This window comes from Nomascus leucogenys, chromosome 7b, assembly GCF_006542625.1.
Source record: "Nomascus leucogenys isolate Asia chromosome 7b, Asia_NLE_v1, whole genome shotgun sequence".
Taxonomy (NCBI): domain Eukaryota; kingdom Metazoa; phylum Chordata; class Mammalia; order Primates; family Hylobatidae; genus Nomascus; species Nomascus leucogenys.
The window spans coordinates 82,285,983-82,306,682 of NC_044387.1; the positions used below are offsets into that span (position 1 = coordinate 82,285,983).

General features: G+C 32.7%; 1 protein-coding gene across 6 annotated transcripts in view; it reads right to left on the reverse strand.

Moving 5' to 3' along the window:
• Nucleotides 1-20,700, reverse strand: part of FSTL5 (follistatin like 5) — a 781,414-nt gene that overhangs the window by 385,853 nt on the left and 374,861 nt on the right. For 5 of the 6 annotated variants that reach the window (XM_003257915.4, XM_012507957.2, XM_030816287.1 and 2 more), the window contains one exon: nt 5,112-5,308. The exons of the other annotated variant lie outside the window; for it this stretch is intronic. In XM_003257915.4, coding sequence (XP_003257963.1) covers nt 5,112-5,308 — 197 coding nt within the window. The remainder of the gene's footprint in view (nt 1-5,111; nt 5,309-20,700) is intronic. 6 annotated transcript variants of the gene reach the window in all.

The following is a 20,700-nucleotide window of genomic DNA, read 5'->3' on the forward strand; positions in this document are numbered from 1 at the left end:
GTCTCAAAAAAAAAAAAAAGAAAAAGAAATTGTGATATAGATATATATATATATATATATATATATACACACACACACACACACACACACACACACACAAGTATTACATATATATATATATATATATATATATATATATATATAAATTGTGAAATATATTACTCAGCCATAAAAAGGAATAAAATAACAGTATTCATAGAGACCTGGATGGAATTGGAGGCCATTATTCTAACTGAAGTAACTCCTCACAAATGGAAAACCAAACATTATGTGTTCTCACTCATAAGTGGGGAGCTAGGTTATGAGGATGCAAAGGCATACGAATGATACAATGGACTTTGGAGCCTCAGGGGTAAGGGTGGGGGGTGTCAAGAGATAAAAAAACCACACATTGGGTTCAGTGTACACTACTTGCGTGATGGGTGCATCAAAATCTCAAAAATCACCACTAAATAACATACTCATGTAACCAAACACCATCTGGTCCCACAAAACCTATTGAAATAAAAAATGCAATATTAAATTATGATATATGTTTCCAAGTTTATAAATAAAATATGTATTAATGCTTATAATATCTAACACATGGTTTTTTTAAAGCACCTGCAACATAAAAACACACCAGTCAAAAAATATTTCTGCTATAAATATCCGAAAAGTTTTTATGTGTTTCACAGGGTGTCTATTAAAGCCTTCTGCTCTTTCCATAATTCTTACTGATGGATGAGATACTGACATTTCTCTTATATACTGCTATAAGAATAATGTCACTAAAAGTCCTATGAACCTTGAAAGAAAAATAAAGGAATACTATGAGCACCTTTATGCCACAAATTTAATATTCTAGATAAAATGGATCAATTTATTGAAAGACACATTTTTTCCAAAACTCATATAAGAAGAAACAGATAATCAGAATAGACTTATGTCTCTTAAAGAAATTGAATCACTGGTTAATAACTTTCCAAAACTGAAAGCACCAGGCACAGATGGGATTATAGGTGAATTTTATCAAACATTTATGAAATATTTAGTATCAATTTTCTACAATCTCTTTCAGAAGATACAAGCAGAGGGAATCCTTCCTAACTTATTCTATAAAGCCACCATTACACTAATTTCAAAAACAGACAAAAAGATTACAAGAGCAGTAAACTTCAGACCAACATCTCTCATCAACATAGATGCAAAAATTCTCACTAAATATTAGCAAATTGAATCTAACAATGTATAAAAATAATTTTACACCATGGGCAAGTGGTATTTCTCCTGAGTTGCAAGGTTGTTTCAGCATTTAAAAATCAATTAGTGAACCCATCAGACCAACAGCCTAAAGTAGAAAAATCCCATGATCATATCAACGAATGCTGAATAAACTCTTGACAAAATTCAACAACCAATCATGACAAAAACTCTCAGTAAACTAGGAGTAGAAGGGAATTTCCTCATTTTGATAAAGAATATGTACATCTACAAAAAACCTTTAGCTAACATCATAATTAATAGTGAGAAACTTGAAACTTTTACAAAAATCAGGAATATGACAAGGGTAACCCCTCCAACCACTCCTCTTCAACATTGTACTAAAGTCTTGGCTAATGTCATAAGACGAAGCAAGGAAAGAAAAGGAAGACAGATTATCAAGGAAGAACTAAAATTGCTTTGCTCACAAATGATATGATTGTCTACATAGAACATATAAATTAATTGACAAAAATCCTTCTGGAACTAATATGCAATTATAGCATGTTTGCAGTATAAAATGTTAATATACAAAGTCAATTGCTTTTCTGTGTACCATAAATGAACGTGGAATTTGAAATTAAAATCACAATACCATTAACATTAGTGCCCCCAAAATGTGATAAGAATACACCTAATAACGCATGTATATAATCTACATGAGGAAAACTACAAAACTGTGATGGATGCAATCAAAGAACTAAACAATTGGAGAGAAATTCCATGTTCATGGATAGGTAGGCTAAATATTGTCATGATGTCAGTTCTTCACAACTTTACAGATTCAATGCAACTTCAATTAAAATCTCAGCAAGTTATTTTGTGGATCTCAACATACTGATTATAAAGTTTATATGGAGGCACAAAAGACACAGAATGACCAATACAATATTAAAGAAAAACATAGTTGAAGGATGAACACTCCCTAACTTTAAAACTTACTATAAGGCTACAGTAATCAAGACCCTTTCCTACTGGTGAAATAATAAACAAACAGGTGAACAGGACAAAATAGGAAGCCTAGAAATAGAAATAGAACCCCATGAACTCAGTCAACTGATCTTTGACAAAAGCACAAAGGCAATAAAATAAAGCAAAGACAGTTATTTTGACAAATGGTGATGGAACAATTGGATATTCACATGTAAAAATAAATAAATATAGACATACACCTTGAATCCTTCACAAAAAATAATTTAAAATGCATCATGGGCCTAATTTCAAAATGCAAAACTATAAAACTCCTAGAATATAATGTAAGAGAAAACCTAGATTACTTTGTGTGTGGCAATAACTTTTTAGAGAAAATAGCAAGTGCATGAACTTGATAACATGAACATAATTGATAAGCTGGACTTCATTTACATTTTAATAACCTTCTGCTGCATAAAAGATAATATCAAACGAACAAGAAGAGAAGTTACAGACTGGGAGAAAATATTTGCAAAGCCACGTCTAATAAAGGACTATATCTGGAATATACAGAGAACTTTTAAAGTGTAATAATAATAATAATAATAACCCAATTAATAAATAAGTCAATGACCTTAACAGATACCTCATCAAAGAAGATACATAGATGGAAAATAAGCATATGAAAAGATGTTCTACGTCATCTCATCAGGTAAATGAGAATTAAAACAGCAATGAGATATCATTACACATCTAATAGAATGGCCGAAATCCAGAACACTGACAACATCAATGCTGATGAGGATGTGGAGTAACAGGAACTCTCTCATCCACTGCTGGTGGGAGTGCAAAATGGTATTTCCACATCAGAAGACATTTTGGTGGTTTCCTCCCAAACTAAACATACTCTTACCATATGACTAAATAGTCATGGTCCTTGGTATTTATCCCAAGGAGTTAAAAGCTTATCTCTACACAAAAATCTGCATATGGACATTTATAAAAACCTTACTCATAATTGCCAAAACTTAGAAGTAATCCGGATGGCCCTCTGTAGGTGAATGGGATGTATGCAGAAGGAAGTCAGTAAACGTAACCTTCCCAGACTGTTACTTTCATCTACTTCTTGGTTGGCGAAAACATAAATGAGATGATGGCGATATTTTCTGCTCTCACAACAACATAACTTTCACATGAATTGAAAGGACACTTTTCAGACATAATGCAAGTCAAATTAGAGATAGCTGAGGAAACAAAACCAAGCTTTGTAGTTGAATTGCGTCTCCCAAAGGGTTTTTAAAGTCCTTAGCCCCAGTACCTCAGAATTTGATCTTATTTGGAAATTGAATCATTGCAGACGTAACTAGATAATTTAAGATGAGGTCCTAATGGATTAGGGTAAACGCTTAATCCAATGATACTGATGTTCTTATAAAAAGAGGCAAGACTAGGTAAAGATAAACACACAGAGGGGACAACATGTGACTATAGAAGCAGATTGGTGTGATTTTCCTGCAACACCACAAATGCAAGGGAAGGCTTAGGGCTACCTGAGGCTGAAAGAAGCAAGAAAGGACCCTTCTCTCACCCCCACCTCCAAGTTGAGAGGAAGCATGGCCCTGTCAACACCACAATTCTGAAATTCCAACTTCCAGGATTGAGAGAATAAATTTCTGTTGTTTTAGCCACACAGTTTGTGGTATTTTCTTAGGAAACTAATACAAACTTGAACATGGCAGAAGCTTGAAACATGTATGAGTAAAGTGCTGTTCACTGCCATTCTCCAGTGACTAGTCATCTTTTCTTTGGATTTAGATGTCCAAATCCAGACCAGATCGACTTGATCTGATGTCTTTTTTAAAATCCAATCGGTGGCTATAGTGGTGCAGATATGTTAATAAAAACTAAAATAACAAAAACAACAAAATAATTGATAAAAATTAAAAGTATAAAAAGTAAAAAAACCCCTCAAAATAACAATATATATGTTAGGTACACATAGATGAAAGTGCTTAAATTAGAAATTTATTTTAATTTAATTAACTAGTTATTCTTATTACTATAAAGTATAAATTTTATTCTTAAAAAATAAATCATGAGGTGTACGACAGCATAGATATCCTAATAAAAATATCTTCCAATTTTACTATGAATTCCTTAAATTCCAATGCCTAGGATTTGGTAACTACAAAATAAATGTGAGGCTGCATTAGAAAAGACAATAAAAATGATGCGAATTTTAATTAGTTTGAATGATGATACCTATAATCAATTTGCTTACAATGTTACTTTGAGATAAAGTTTTTAAATTAAGTTACACTATTGCAAAGCTTAGAAATACTTGTTTATGTTGGTGTGCTGCACCCATTAACTCGTCATTTACATTAGGTATGTCTCCTAATGCTATCCCTCCCCACTCTCCCCACCCCACAACAGGCCCCGGTGTGTGATGTTCCCCTTCCTGTGTCCAAGTGTTCTCATTGTTCAATTCCCACCTATGAGTGAGAACATGTGGTGTTTGGTTTTTCATCCTCGTGATAGTTTGCTGAGAATGATGGTTTCCAGCTTCATCCATGTCCCTACAAAGGACATGAACTCATTATTTTTTATGGCTGCATAGTATTCCATGGTGTATATGTATTGCATGATCTCCAGAATATATTAGGAAAGATGTTATAAATTCTACAAGACCTTGTAATTCCTTTAGGTATTTAAGATATAGATATCTATCAGAAGTAGATATCTCTTTTTAAACTGTCAAACACCATATAAATGTTACTTGAAATTAATATTGCTGATGATATAGTCAAATTTGCTACCAAAATGTTGTTATTCATATATTTTTCAATAATATGGATCAAATATACATTTTTTCATTATAGAGTAAATTCGGAAAAAGTAAATATACTGTGCATGCTATATTTCAGTAAGTTTGTTAATATAGTCACTAATCATACCTGAGTTAGTTCATTAATATCTACAAGTCCATTACTGTCTGTATCAAAATATTTAAACATTTGATCCACCAATAGCTTCTTCCGAGATATGTCGTCGCCATTAGGATTTTCATTTTCTTGCATAATATATTTTTGATTTTGTAAATCTAATAGCATATTTTTCATCTTGCTGTATTCAGTAGTCTTGCACTTATCTCCTGTAACAAAAGAACTAGTTATTTTCAAAGCAATATTATTGAAAAGAAATAGTTTATTTAATTAATGTTTAGAAGCTATTTTATGAATAACATACTATGTACATAATTTTTACTTTTCTAGTGTTGCGTGATTTACAACTTGTACAAGAAAAATGAAATGGGCTATTTCCATGGTAGGATAGAAAACTTTTATCTCTATCAAATCTGATAACGATATATTTCTATGTGGTTTATGAGGAAGGCATAGATGCTATGACAGACATAGAAAAACATGATAGCTCCAGCTGGAAATTTATTTCAACATTCAAATTTATTGTCTTAGTTTTTATCCTTACTCTATATTCTGTATTGATAGATTTTTAAGTGCAGAAAATGAGGTACAAGGAGGTGAAATCAATTGCTGAAGGCAAAGGATTAGATTGTGCTGGATTTTGTATATAAATATATAATTTATATAAATATATATTATATATTTAATGATATATAATTATTAAATATATTAATAAGTAATTAATAACATATTAATATTATTAATTATTAATGTACAATATATTATACATAATATGATATGTATACTAATATAATAATCTATAATAATATAAAATCATATATAAATATATATATTTCAATACAAAATCCAGCACAATCTAATCCTTTGCCTTCGGCAATTGATTTCACCTCTTTGTACCTCGTTTTCTGCACCTATAAAGCTATCAATGCAGAAATATAGAGTAAGGATAAAAACTAAGACTATATATATATATATATATATATATGATTCCAAAAAATGATACCACATTTTAAATCTGAAATGTGTTTTAGACATTTGGATTTGCACTGATGACATTTACACATATATATTTACATTTATATTATTATTTAAAAAATTTTTTAGTTGTTACAAATAAATAATGTTACAAATACATTATGTACATAAATATGTACTTAATGACTGTACGTATTTATGGGTTACATATGGTATTTTGAGACAAGCATACAATGTGCAATGATTAAAATCAGGGTAATTGGGATATGAATCACCTCAAACATTTATAATTTCTTTAGGTTAGGGTCTTTCCAAACCCAATTAATTATTTTGAAATATGCAGTAAATTATTGTTAACTACAATTCACCTGTTTTGTTACCAAACATTAGATCTTATTCCTTCTAACCGTATTATGTAGCCAACCAACTAACCCATCTTTATTCTCCCGCCATCACCCCCGCCACTATCTTTCCCAGCCTCTGGCAACCATCACTTTACTCTACAGCCATGACTTCAATTATTTTTTTCAGCTTCCACATATGAGTGAGAACATGTGATGTTTGTCTTTCTATGCCTGGTTTATTTCACTTAACATAATATCCACCAGTTCCAGCATGTTGTTGTAAATACCAGAATTTCATTCATTTTTATGACCGAATAATATTTCATTGTGTGTATATACCACATTTTCCTTATCCATTTATCAGGTGATGAACACTTAGGTTGATTCCATATCTTGACTGTTGTGACTAGTGTTGTGATAAACATGAGTGCAGATATCTCTTTGATATTCTAATCTCCTATCTTTTGGCTATATATCCAGCAGTGGGATTGCCTGTACACTGCTGGTGGGAATGTAAATTAGTACAAACACTATGAAGAACAGTATGAAGCATCTCAAAAAACTAAAAATAAATGTATTTTCTTAATTTTGACTTCTTAATAACACTAAGATCATACTAGTATTCTTCTAATAGTGTTTTCTTACTGTTCTGATATTCATTCATCTCTTTTTTTAGGGCCCCAAATATATAATGTGATATATATTTGCACTTTTTAAGTATTCAGTTTGCCTCTCCACAGCTAAATCATAAGCTTACTGAAGCAAGACCGCATTACAGATATTTAGTACCTGCCATGTAATAACCAGCACAATACTGGGAACATCACAGTTCGTGAAAATAATTTCTTGGATTACTGTCTCTCAAAAGTAAATAACGGCCAGGCGCAGTGACTCAGGTCTGTAATCCCAGCACTTTGGGAGGCTGAGGTGGGGGAATCACCTGAGGTCAGGAGTTCGAGGCCAGCCTGGCCAACCTGGTGAAACCACGTCTTTACTAAAAATAAAAAAATTGGCCAGGCGTGGTGGCACGTGCCTCTAATCCCAGCTACTCAGGAGGCTGAGGCAGGAGAATCACTGCAACCCTGGAGGTGGAGGTTGCAGTCAGCCAAGATTGCACCACTGCACTGCAACCTGGATGACAGAGTGAGACTCTGTATCAAAAAAAAAAAAAAAGAAAAAATTCTCTAATATTTTCACATAATTATTTTATGTGAAGGAAAATAATTTTACCTACAATGGCCTCATGATGAGGTCCTTATAAATGGCATATTGAAATGGCATGTATACTGCTTATAGCAAATGTGATATGAAATATATTATACAAAAATGCAGTGCATAAATAATTTGAAAATTAAATAATAGGTTTTATATTAGTTGAGATTTTTTATAACATATTTTTAGGAAAAAAATCCTAACTTTATGATCAATTTTGACAATTAGGCTTAAGAGCATCTACAATTTTAAAAGAAAATGTGTAAAGATATTTAAATATGTGTCTGAGAAGCATGGGGCTGCAAAACAATATTTGAATCTCATTCTCTTTTGAGACAAAATGGAAAACAATCTCTTCCAAAGAGATGATAGACTGTCTTTATTTTTCAAAGACAGTGAAATTACTATTGTTCAGCACTTTGGTTTTCAGCAATCCTGTCAACAAGTTCTTTTTCACAAAAAATGTAAACTTTGTGCTGCAGATTAAGTCAATTTTGTATCATTCTGTTCTCACTAAAGAATAATAATAAGAATATGTTTTCATAACAGCAAGAAACTCATTGACAAACGAGAGAAGTCATCAAATCCGTAGCCATTGCTAGCAATTTTGGTATCGGGGAAAGCAGCACAAAGGGAGCCTTCAAATAGCAAACGTGTGTTTATCTGTGTGCACAGGTGTGCATCAGGAAGGAGAGAAATGTGTGATGAAAAAAATACTGAAAAGGATTATACACAATTCCAATAGCCTTTCCTTGGATTTCTGTACATGACTCTGGGTCTGTATTGCCTTCATTTCTATCAACTGCCAGTGGATGCCATATGGAATTGGGGGCTGACCTTAGACCAATGGCAGTGAGGAGATCTGAATGTTGGCGAGAGATGGATGGGAAATAGGAGTTAAACACTGAAAACCTTTAACTAATATTTAAAACTGGGGAGAGGGATAGAGTTTGGGTTGCCCACTCTAATTTTGATCTAATCTAATCAGTGCGATCATCATAACACTCTCATTAATGCTTTCATTCCCCAAATTGTTGTAAATTTCTTCTCCAGTCCGGAAATTGGGGTAGTTGCTGGAAATCCAAATAAAATAACCATAAAAATATTGCAGTTAAGGCATTCATATTCTATAAATATGTACAATATGTATGCAATTATATAAATTTTTGTGAATTTATTAGTTTAAAAATTTCTGTCATATAGAATTTTTAGTTATAAATATGTGTATGTTATTAATAGATAATATGTAAAGAAGGCTTCCCATGTGTCAGAAACTTTACACATATTAAACCATTTTATACATATTGAATCTTCCCAACCACCCAAAAAGAAAATCAATATGATTACTACCATTTTGCAGATGAGGAACTAAGGCACAGAGATGTGAAATAACTTGTTCAAGTTTACAGAACTAGGAAGGGCGGAATTATTTTTACATATGTGCGGTATCTCCCTTTTATCCACTAACTATATTTCTCTCATTTTCTGAACTGAGTTTTTCTTTTTAACTATTTTATTTAAAAGCTAAAATTAAATATTTCATGAATTCTGTAATTTGTCCAAGGATTATTTGTAAAGTTATATATATATATATATATATATATATATATATATATATATAATAAACCCTAGGCAATATCACTGTTTATATCACAGAAAGTGAAAGAACACACACACATACATACACAAATGTAGTATCTAAGAGGCAACAGGTAAACTATTAGAATGTATTGAACAGAAAGCCAAAGGGAGAGAACTTTTCAAGAAACAGAGTGTGATGAAATGTAAAACATTTGAGAGTAAAAGTAAGGTAAACAAAATATGTCCATTGGAGTCCTTCAACTGGAGGTAATTAGTAACTTTAAAGAAAAATGCTAGTGACTAAATGGTGCAAATTTTACATTGCAATTGGTTGTATAGGGTAATACGTATTTAATATTTATTTCTAATTTAAATATTAAATACGTATTACTCTTTTAATAATTATCGCTAGGAAAGAAAAACAACTAGCACGGTTAATACAGAAGAAGAGACATTTAGAAATTGTGCCCCATCCCCAAGTCCAAAAATAGCACCAAGCAGGAAGGAAATAAGTTTTTGTTTGCTATATGGTTACTTTGATAGAATCATTTTCTCAAGTTAATTGACAGGCAGTGTGAGATTGGCATAGCTAAAGAAAAGAAACGATTTCCTGGATTCACTTCCTGCTCTGGGAGACAAGTGCGAAATCTCCTCTGCTGTTCCTGTTCTAGACACAAAGAATATACTAGTGAACATGAAAAAAATCCTTATTTACTGGTAACTGTACATTATCTTTATTCCCATGGATGCAGTGTCACTAGGGCTGTGCTGACCTTTGACTCAGAGTCATTCTAAGGGCAGGGAAAATCCATTTGGCCTTGTGGGGCCTGCAAGGATGCAGAATCACTGACATCCAAATGCCTGCACCTGTATAGCTGGCAGTGCCTCTCCAAGTCACACAGAACTGAGGACAATGACACCTTACACATCTGAGAGTACAGCCATCAGTTTTGAGTACATGATAAGTGCTAAAAATTATAGATTATATTAATTATACTTGGTATAATATGTTTTTGTAAAGGCTGCAATTTGTTCTTATCTCTTTGAAATTACACTTTTATCCTTTCCTCCTATCCTCCAGTAAAAAGTACCAGTTCCCTTCAACACAAAAGATACAATCAAAAGCATAAAGGAAACCATGTTTTATCTTTTTGACATTTATTGTTAGAATTTGATTAGTTTGATTCCAATATAAGCTGAAATCTTAGAAATTCAAAGGATAAAAATGTTTTTATTTAGAATAAATTCTATTTATATATTATAATGTATGTAAAAACTGTTTTTCCTCAAACTATTCAATAATTGCTAATAAAACACAAATATTTTAGACAAATATTGTGTATTTAAAGCATAAAAAAGATGTCAAAACTTCAGCTGATGTATTTAATATGCATGTATGAATCAAATTCAATGTGGAAAGCTATCATATTTATATTAATTATAAGTAGTGAAACTATGTATACGAAGGAACCAAAATTATCTTCGTTAAAGATAGCCTGAACATAATTTAAAAAAAACAAAAAAACTTTAAACTTAAACTGTAATATCTACCTAAATTGCAAAAAGATTAAAAGTGTCAATTGTATTGTGTTTTTTGAACTTTACTTAAGTGTACTACAGGTATATATAATAATGTAAGCTTACTATATTTCAGGTACTAGTCTAGTTCTAGAGATTCACTAGTGTAAATACACTTACACACACCACGATTAGAACATAGTACATTTAAAGAGCCATGATTATCATAAACACAGGGGCATTTTTTAAAAGACTTTGGTTTTTAGTGTTTTAGGCTTACAGAAAATTGAGCAGAAATTATAGAGTTCCCATATACCCTTTTCCCCAACACATGCAGATCTTCCCCAACTATCAACATCCCACATCATAGTTACAATCGATGAACAAATATTGAATACCATTATCACCCCAGATCCATAGTTCAACTTATGCTACCTTAGGTACATTAAAGTTCTTGATGTTGTACATTCTATGGGTTCTGACAATTGTATAATGACATTTATCTACCATTATACTATCATTTACAGAATAGTTTTACTGCCCTAAAAATCCTCTGTGCTCCATCTATTCATGACTCCTTCTCCCGTAACCCTTGGCAACCACTGATTTTTTCTATGCTTTCCATAGTTTTATCTTTTCTAGAATGTCATATAGTTGGAATCATACAGTATGTAGATTTTTTTCAAATTGGCTTCTTCCACTTTGTAATATGAATGTATGTTTCCAGCATGTCTTTTCACGACTTGATAGCTCACTTCTCTTTAGAACTGAATAATATTCCATTGTATGGATGTACCACAGTTTATCCATTCACCTGCTGAAGGGCAACTTGGCTGCTTCTAAGTTTTGGCAATTGTGGATAAAGCTGCTATAAACATCTGTGTGAAGGTTTCTGTGTATGGATTTAAGTATTCAACTCATTTGAATAAACACCAAAAAGCATGATTGCTGCATGATATGGTAAGAATATATTTAGTTTTGTAAGAAGCTGTCAAAGTCTCTTCCAAAGTGGCCATACCATTTTGTATTCCAGCAAGCAGTGGGTGAAACTTGCTATTGCTCCATATCCTTGCCAGGATTTGGTGTTGTCAGTGTTTTGGGTTTTCATCAGTCTAATAAGTGTGCAGTGGTAGTTCCTTGTGTTTTAGAGGGGATTATTTTAGTTCATAAGTGATTATATTTTACAAGACCTTAGTTCCTTTATCCTACCCTCACTTTCTACACACAGAAAATTTGAATTGGCTTAATTTATTATTGCCCTAAGCATTGTTGAATAGTTAAATAAAAAGTGAGTGAAAACATAATTAAGTTGATTGACATGCTTACTGATTAATTTTGGGAATTAATCTTACTGGAAATAAAAGGGAAGTATTGTGAGTTAAAAATTCATTCCCCAAACACTTTGCTACTTAGGATATAACTTGTCAATTATATGCCTCATTGTAATTGGCAACTGTCTCCCAATCTATCTAAGCAGTAGTAAAAAAATAGTTTGATATTCTAGTTCAGCAAATGTGATTATGTATTAGAATTTCAATAAAGATGTTCTAGTATCCAGGTAACTTTGCTCTTTTAACCCTGAGAGAATGTTAATTAAAATATTTCTGAGGGTTGCAATTATATTCATCAAATACAACACACTTGGATCATATATGCAGCTTAGCTATTACTTCCTTTCTTCATCCCCTTCCACCACTGTCACAAACACAAAAGCAAATCATAAAGATGCAGAGAACATTAGCAGAAAACACAACAAAATAAAACAAAGCACGATACAATGGTGACATTGATAATCTGGAATGTGTAGCAACCTAAATAAAAAACGCAAATTTATTTTACCCCCAAAAAACACAATTTAACATATTAGCTATCATAGCTGGTCATATGCATTATTTTAATGTTTAGTGAATTTAACAGTCTTTTAAATCATTATCCTTAGAGTAAAACTCAGGAAAATATAATACACTTCATATGAAAAGACCTGCCTTTTATAGAATATATGAGAGCTAATGCTCTTAAGCAGTTTGTAAATTAAGTGATTTCCCTAATTAATTATTTTTTCTGGGTAACCTATCTATAAATAATTTGCACATGACATGCAAGGCCTTCCGTCTTCTCACAATACTACAATTGCTGGTAAAATGTAAGTGCATTATGTCTTTTCTTTCTTTCTTTCTTTCTTTCTTTCTTTCTTTCTTTCTTTCTTTCTTTCAGTGCATTATGTCTTCTTTCTTTCAGTGCATTATGTCTGCTTGCTTTCTTTTCTTTCTTTTCTTTCCTTGCTTTTCTTTCTTTCTTTTCTTTCTTTCTTTCTTTCCCTTTCTTTCTTCCTTTCTTTCTTCCTTTCTTTTTCTTTCCTTTCTTTCTTTCTTTCTTTCTTTCTTTCTTTCTTTCTTTCTTTCTTTCTTTCTTTCTTTCTTTCTTCTTTCTTTCTTTCTCTCTCTCTCTCTCTCTCTTTCTTTCTTTCTTTCTTTCTTTCTTCTTTCTCTTTCTTCACAGATTCTCACTATTGTCACCCAGGCTGGAGGGCAGTGGCATAGTGGCATGATCTTGGCTCACTGCAACCTCTGCCCCTTGGGTTCAAGGGACTCTCATGCCTCAGCCTCCTGAGTAGCTGGGATTACAGGTGTGTACCACCATGCCTGGCTAATTATTATTATTATTATTATTATTTTTTTGAGATGATGTCTCACTCTGTCACCCAGGCTGCAGTGCAGTGGCATGATCTTGGCTCACTGCAGCCTCCATCTCCCAGATTCTAGCTATTCTCCTGCATCAGCCTGTTAGGTAGCTGGGATTACAGGCATGTGCCACCATGCCAGGCTAATTTTTGTCTTTTTAGTATAGATGGGGTTTTGCCATGTTGGCCAGGCTGGTCTCAAACTCCTGGCCTCAAGTGATCCACCCCACTCGGCCTCCCAAAGTGCTTGGATTACAGGTGTTAGCCACCATGCCTTGCTAATTATGTCTTATATATTATGCTACATAGGCCTTAACAGTTTTGATTGTAGCAGCCTGTGCTTTATAGACATTGTTAATTTTGATTTGTAATTCTGTGAATTTATATGACTTTTGGGAGTAAAAATATATGAAATACATATTTTTATTTTTTTATAAATTTGACCTTTTTGAAAAAAATTACCAGATTACAAAAAAGTAAATCTATGACTGCATCAAATATAGTCAAAAGATGCATGTGATTCTGTTAAGAACAAGTCTCTTAGTGCTCTTTAACACTAAATATCTTCTCCACTAATTTGTCACATCATTCAAATATGTGACTGCCAATGAGAAAGTTATTATTTCTATTCATGTTATAGAAGATATGCTATCCACTGGCCAGGCGCGATGGCTCACACCTGTAATCCCAGCACTTTGGGAGGCTGAGGCGGGTGGATCACGAGGTCAGGAGATCAAGACCATCCTGGCTAACATGGTGAAACCCCATCTCTACTAAAAATACAAAAAATTAGCCTGGCATGGTGGTGGGCACCTGTAGTCCCAGCTACTCAGGAAGCTGAGGCAGGAGAATAGCATGAACACGGGAGGCGGAGCTTGCAGTGAGCTGAGATCGCACCACTGCACTCCAGCCTGGGTAATAGAGCAAGACTCCGTCTCAAAAACAAAACAAAACAAAACAAAAAAAAAAAAAAAAAAAAAGAAGATATGCTATCCACATCTATGAAATCATAGGCATATAACAAATTTTTAACCCAATACTTACACAGTAATCACATTGCTGGCACTGTTGTAGGTGTTTTACAGATTTTAACTCATTTAATCTTTATAATGACACTAAGAAGTAAATGTCATTTGCCATAGCATATCTTTGAAAACACAATAGACCTAATAATAGACTCAATATTCGACTGTACGTGAAGATCTGAGGAACTTTACACCATAGAATGGTAAGCACATATCTCAAAAATAAATTCAAAAGTTTCTTATGAGGTACAGAAGCTACAAGGTGCATCCATTTGTCTTGTGTGAAGGTACAGCTTTACTGTTGTTTTTTCTGCAAATTTACATGAAATTCTATCCAGGATTCAGTCTCAGGAGGACAGCTGCCTACATGTAATCTGATATGCATCTTCAATAATAAATCATATTTCCTCTATTGTCTACACTGGAACAGAAAGAACCTTTGGTTGATAAGGTTTTTTAATTTCTCCAAAAATTATTACAGCAACTAAATAATAATGAAAGGGATGACTCAAGACTGTCTGAATCTCATGGTATTCATCTAACAATATAACTTATAGCTTCAAAAGTTGTAAATCAAATGATGATACAATTACAAGGCAAGTTTGAGAAACGACAGTCATAGAGAAAAACTGCAATGCAGCTATATGAGAAATGTATATCAAGCAGCCATAAGGCATAATGCCTTGGTTTAGACTAAACCCAGAAATGTACTTTTATAGGAATATAGTAATCTTCCTTAAGTATGAAGTTTAATGCTGACCTTACATATAGTTAAAGATTGAGGTTCAGGTTAATTTTTTCTAAAGCATATTCCCAAGCTCTGGGACTTTTGGCCAGTTTGGTGTTAAAAGTCCCTGTTTATGAACATAATTATATATTTTTTTTCTTGTCAATGAATGTATCTGTCAAGAGTTTACATATGCCTTGCCTCAATATCTCAGTCACGCTTTGTCTCATTTATCACAAGAAAAATGCAAAAGTGGGAATGAAATACAGGATTTCTTCTACAGTTTATACATCTATATTCCTTATACATTCATTCTCTTTGACCAAACAAGAGATAATACATTTATGAATGTTTATTGACCTCTGACCTTGTCTTTATTCTATCAGATTTAACACCAAAACAATTATTTCCAAAATATATCTAATTTATTCTATATAATTGTAAATATTAAAATACTAGCATATATTAAACATAATATCAACATTCATAGCATCCTCATTATTTTATGTTAGATGCTTTTATGTAGGCTCAATCGTTGTAGTGGATTAATATATAAAACAATTCACAGCATGTTACACTGGGAAGAAATATCTTGTATGTAAGTGGGCAAAGTTGCCTTATTAGACATTATACCAACTCAATAATAACATATAAATGAGTAATCTGAATAGATGTAACCTGCAGAAAGCCATGTCCCTTGGTTATCACAACTATTTGTTAATTGCGATTACTTCTTTTAAGCACAGTCAACCTTTGAGAGACATTGTTCTGTAAGAGTCCTATGAAAGTTCTTATTTCAATCAGTCATAGCCTGGATGCTAGGCTTAATTCTTCCTAATGGTCCCCAAACTGACCAAATAAATACAAGTAATTCTATGAATCTGTGTCCCTCCAGAAAAGAGGATTACTCAGTGTTCTCAAGTAAGACTTGGTTCTGGTATATAGTTAATTGTCAAGAGAAGATTTCTTCAGCTAGATATGTATCTACCATTCTCTACTATATGATGATTCTTTGCAATATTTCCAAATAATGTAACTTCTATTTTCCCATGAAATTTCAAACACCTCCTATACAAATACTATGTATTAAGAACCTCTGGTATGTATAACCTATCTGCCAATGTCCATCACTTTTTTTCTAGAAGATTATAAATGCCAACATTAATTTCTCAGTATTACACATTGCATATTTGACATTTTTTATTCACACACTTGCAAGATAAACAAATAAATGTTTAATTGTGCACTTTCTTATGAATATGCATCATGTTTTAACAATAGCTTATTATGACCTTGACCAAAGATATTAAGGAAGTAGAAAAGGTAGAGGTGAATAATAGGAGATAGAGTAAATTGATACTTGACATTTTCTACTTTAAGTGACTGTGATGCCATCAATAGAATTTCAGTTTCTAATGTTGTTATTCAATAAATCTTCAGTGGATAAATATAACAAAAATGACAAATTAATTTATAAATGAGATGTTTAAGGTAACTGTGGAATATCCTGGTAGAGGCCTTGATAAGAGAACAGAAAATATAATTTGGTAGCTTTGAAGCTCTGCAGTTTAGAAGAAAGGAAGTGCTTGATGAATTGGATTTGTGAGTGATTGGTGAGTGCTTGACAGTTGAGGCCATCATTGTAAATGAGATTGATAAAAGAGAACATTTGTAAAGTGTGAAGTGAAGGTCATTATGGTTGAATTATGACCATGCACATTTTATAAGGAGTAATATTCCACAGACTATTTAAAAAGAGGCTGCTAAAACATTGATTAGTTTGGTGGAAGAAGAAATGAAGAAGGTTTAGTCATTCAACTTTAGATGCTAAAGTCTACTTCTTGATAAGGGAAAATATCATATAACTTTTGCAAATTAGATGGAAAAATATGATGAAAAAGAGATGTTGCTCTTCTTTGAAATAAAAAAAGTTTTCTGTAAAATCTAGCTGACATTTTGATTTTTACCATATGCAAGGATGTGTGTTTGAGTGTCTGTGTGTGCATACATACATAGAACAAAATCTGTGGTTATGTTAATAATAGTAGCAACAGTTCATGTAGAGATATATTCCTTTGATATGGTATTGACATGTTCAGAAATCGTTTAAAAGCTACATTAACAAAGATAGGGTTCAAGATAACTTGTACTATGAATAGTTGCTTTTTCATTAATTTGCCTATTCTCAAGTCACTTTTGTTGCAACTGAAAAGCATACAACTTATGAATATATTTAAGAAAAAGAATTCATTTAAAATGTGTGAAATTTCTAATGTCAGTAGGGGGGTGTAAAATTTCTAATTTTCACCTTGTGCATAAACAGCAGAGGATAATTACTTAAGTATTTGCCCTTTTCATGTATGTTGTCACAGGAAATGAATTGCAGAACCTCTTTTTAAAGTTTTATTGGTTTTTAATTGACACGGAATAATTGTACATCTTTATGGGTATGTTTCAATACATATATACATTGTGTAATGATCAAATTAGGGTAATTAGTATATCCATCACTTTAAAAACATGTCATTTCTTTATGATGTGAACATTCAAAATCCTTTCTTCTTGCTATTTTGAAGTATACTATACATTATTGCTGACTATGGTCACCTTATTGTGCAATAGAACACCAGAATTTATTCCTTCTATCTGTAACTTATACCCATTAACCAATCTTCCCATCTCCCTCCCTTCCAAGCCTGGTGCTCCCCAGCCTCTGATAGCTATTCCACTATTCTACTCTCTACTTCTACGAGCTCAACTTTTAAAGGATAACGTAAGTGGGAACATGCAGTATTTTGTCTTCTGTGACAAAGCCTTTGTTAGTAATTCAGTTTCACAGGTGAGTTGAAGAATTATTTAATAAAAACACTTTGAAACAACACCCTGCAGGGCATCACAGCTCATGCCTATAAACCCAACACTTTGGGAGGTAGAGGCAGGAGGATCTCTTGAGACCAAGAGTTCAAGACCAACCTGGGCAATAATGTGAGACCCCGCCCCTGTCTCTCCAAAAATAAAATTTTAAAAAATTAGCTGAATGTGGTGATGTCTACCTGTAGTCTTAGCTACTCAAGAGGCTGAGGTGGGAGGATCGCTTGAGCCCAGAAGTTTGAGGTTACAGTGAGCCACGATTGTGCTACTGCACTCCACCCTGAGTGACAGTTCAAGACCCTGTCTCTAAAAGAAACAAAAATAAAAACAAAAACAAAACAATGCCTGGATTTCAAAAGTTTCTGAGCAAACAGAAAAACTAAGATTTTCCCTTCACATATACACCAGAATTGTTTCTTATTTCATTTACTGATTTAGTTACCTGTTTATGAACAGTGGAAACAAAAATATCTTCTCTTTGAAGATGACAGATTAATATTCATATACCTATTTTTTATATATTTGTATCTATATACTAATACAAAAATATATAGTTTAGTAATATTTTATTTTCTTAAATTACTTTTTTCTTCTTAGACTCTAATTAAAATAAAATATGGTAGCTTATGATTGTCATTTTGTGTTAGTTGAACGTTATTTAGATCATATACTCATTCTTAGTATTCGGTAAATAAGTTTGGAGCAAGCAAAGGGACGACTAGCTGTTGCCAATAAAAAAAAATTCATTATTTATAGCATGGCTTTCTGGGTTTTTCCATTCTAGCCTTTTGTTGCCTTTGAGGTATTTTATTACCCTATAAATTTCAAATAACAGATAGAAATAAAAAAATTATTGTCTATAGATGTGCGAACGAATTCTGATGGGAAGAAATTCAATTGACTTTTCTCTCCCTCACTCCGTGAAAAAGCCAGGTTCATATCTATTTGGAAGTTCATTACCACAATTATTTTTTCCATATACATTTGTGGCTGTTTGCCTTCTTTGAGCTGATTATAACATCTGCCTCATTGCTTTATAAATAATGAGTTAATTTAATATTTAACGTGTGTTCATTTGTATCCATATGATAGTCATGATTCTTTACCACTTAAAAATTATTCTTTACCACTCTAAATACATCATTCTTTTGTTTAAGAAAAGAACAAAGGCCTAATAGAGAGTCAAACTGCTCTTATTATATGATATATAAGTAAATGTACAGAAGTGAATTCACAAAGGTCAATCTGAATATACTTTCAATAAGTTCAGCAAAGTATGTAAAATGAAAAGGTAATCCAGATAGAAAGCATATAAAGACAATTTTGTTGTAATTTTTCCATTCTTTATTGCTACACAAAATCAGCTTCAAAAAAGTGCAGCTCAGTAACTGAATTAATTTTCACCTTTCTAAACATGCATATTTATACTACCAGTTTACATTAAATAGGATGTTATTATTTTTATTATTGCAACATCCTCTCAAGGAGAAAATACTGTCACTTTGTGTTATGATGGAGAAATAATAAGTAGGAATTTTTATAAGGCCATAGAGTAAACAAAAATATCAGGATCTGGCTTCTGTTATTTCCTGAAGACACAATGTTTTGATTGTTTAGATTCGAAATATCTTTTTCAAATTGCCATGCACTTCTAACATGGTAGTTAAGACCTTACAGCATCTTACTGTGAATTAAGAAAGGTGTCCACCCGAGTCCACACAACATGGGTACAAAGCTATGAGAGCAAGTACAGCCTTTGAGGAAAGAAGAAAGCATTGCTACCCTCCAGTGAATACAAACCTACCCTAGGGTGTCTAGCTTGTCAAATGCAGGGCAGCCTGGATTGCAGCCTCACTTATGTGCTGCCTTGTCCAGGTGTCTTTGCACAGTGTATACAGTGTTACAGTAACTCTCCTTCATCATTTTCATACTGGGAAGAAAGCTTTTTGTCATGAATTCTAATGAGGGGATTTTTCATGAGGATGCATCTAATATTTTATACTGCCATATATATTACTGTACCATAGTGCTGCATAACTAATGTAAAGAGGTCAGCTAATAACATTTAAAAAGTAATGAAAATATTGTGAACATCCTGCTTTAAAACAGTTATTAAAGAAAAAAATTTCTAGACAAGTAAACCAGAGACACAGTTTAAATGGAAATGGTGTCAGATGTAGTCAATATCATGCCCACTTATGAAGGTGCTCTTTTTATATTTCACTTTTTTCTTATTCATAGAATGCATTTTGTACTAACATTCTAAAGACAGGAGCACCTGATCCCATGGACTAATTCTTGCTATTATCTGATCATGGCACCCTAAAAAATTGACAGTATTTGGGCTCATACTCAGTATGTGGCTCATGACCATGTCCCTAGCATGAGTCCATCTTTTTGAAAGTTTGCCAGATCTAGAGACAAAACAGCAAGATACATGAGGCATGATCTGCATTTCTATCATATTTTAATGACCCTTCAAATCATCCTTAAATGATCTTTCCCAGACTTGGTCCCAGAGAAGCAAAGAAAAATTTAACACTTAATTATGTATAAAGATGGCAAGCATTTGAGAAGTCCAAAGAATTAGGGAGATAGGAAAATTGTACCACAGAAGAAAAAAAATGGGAAGTGAAAAATGATGGAGAGAAAAGAAAGTGAGCAAAAG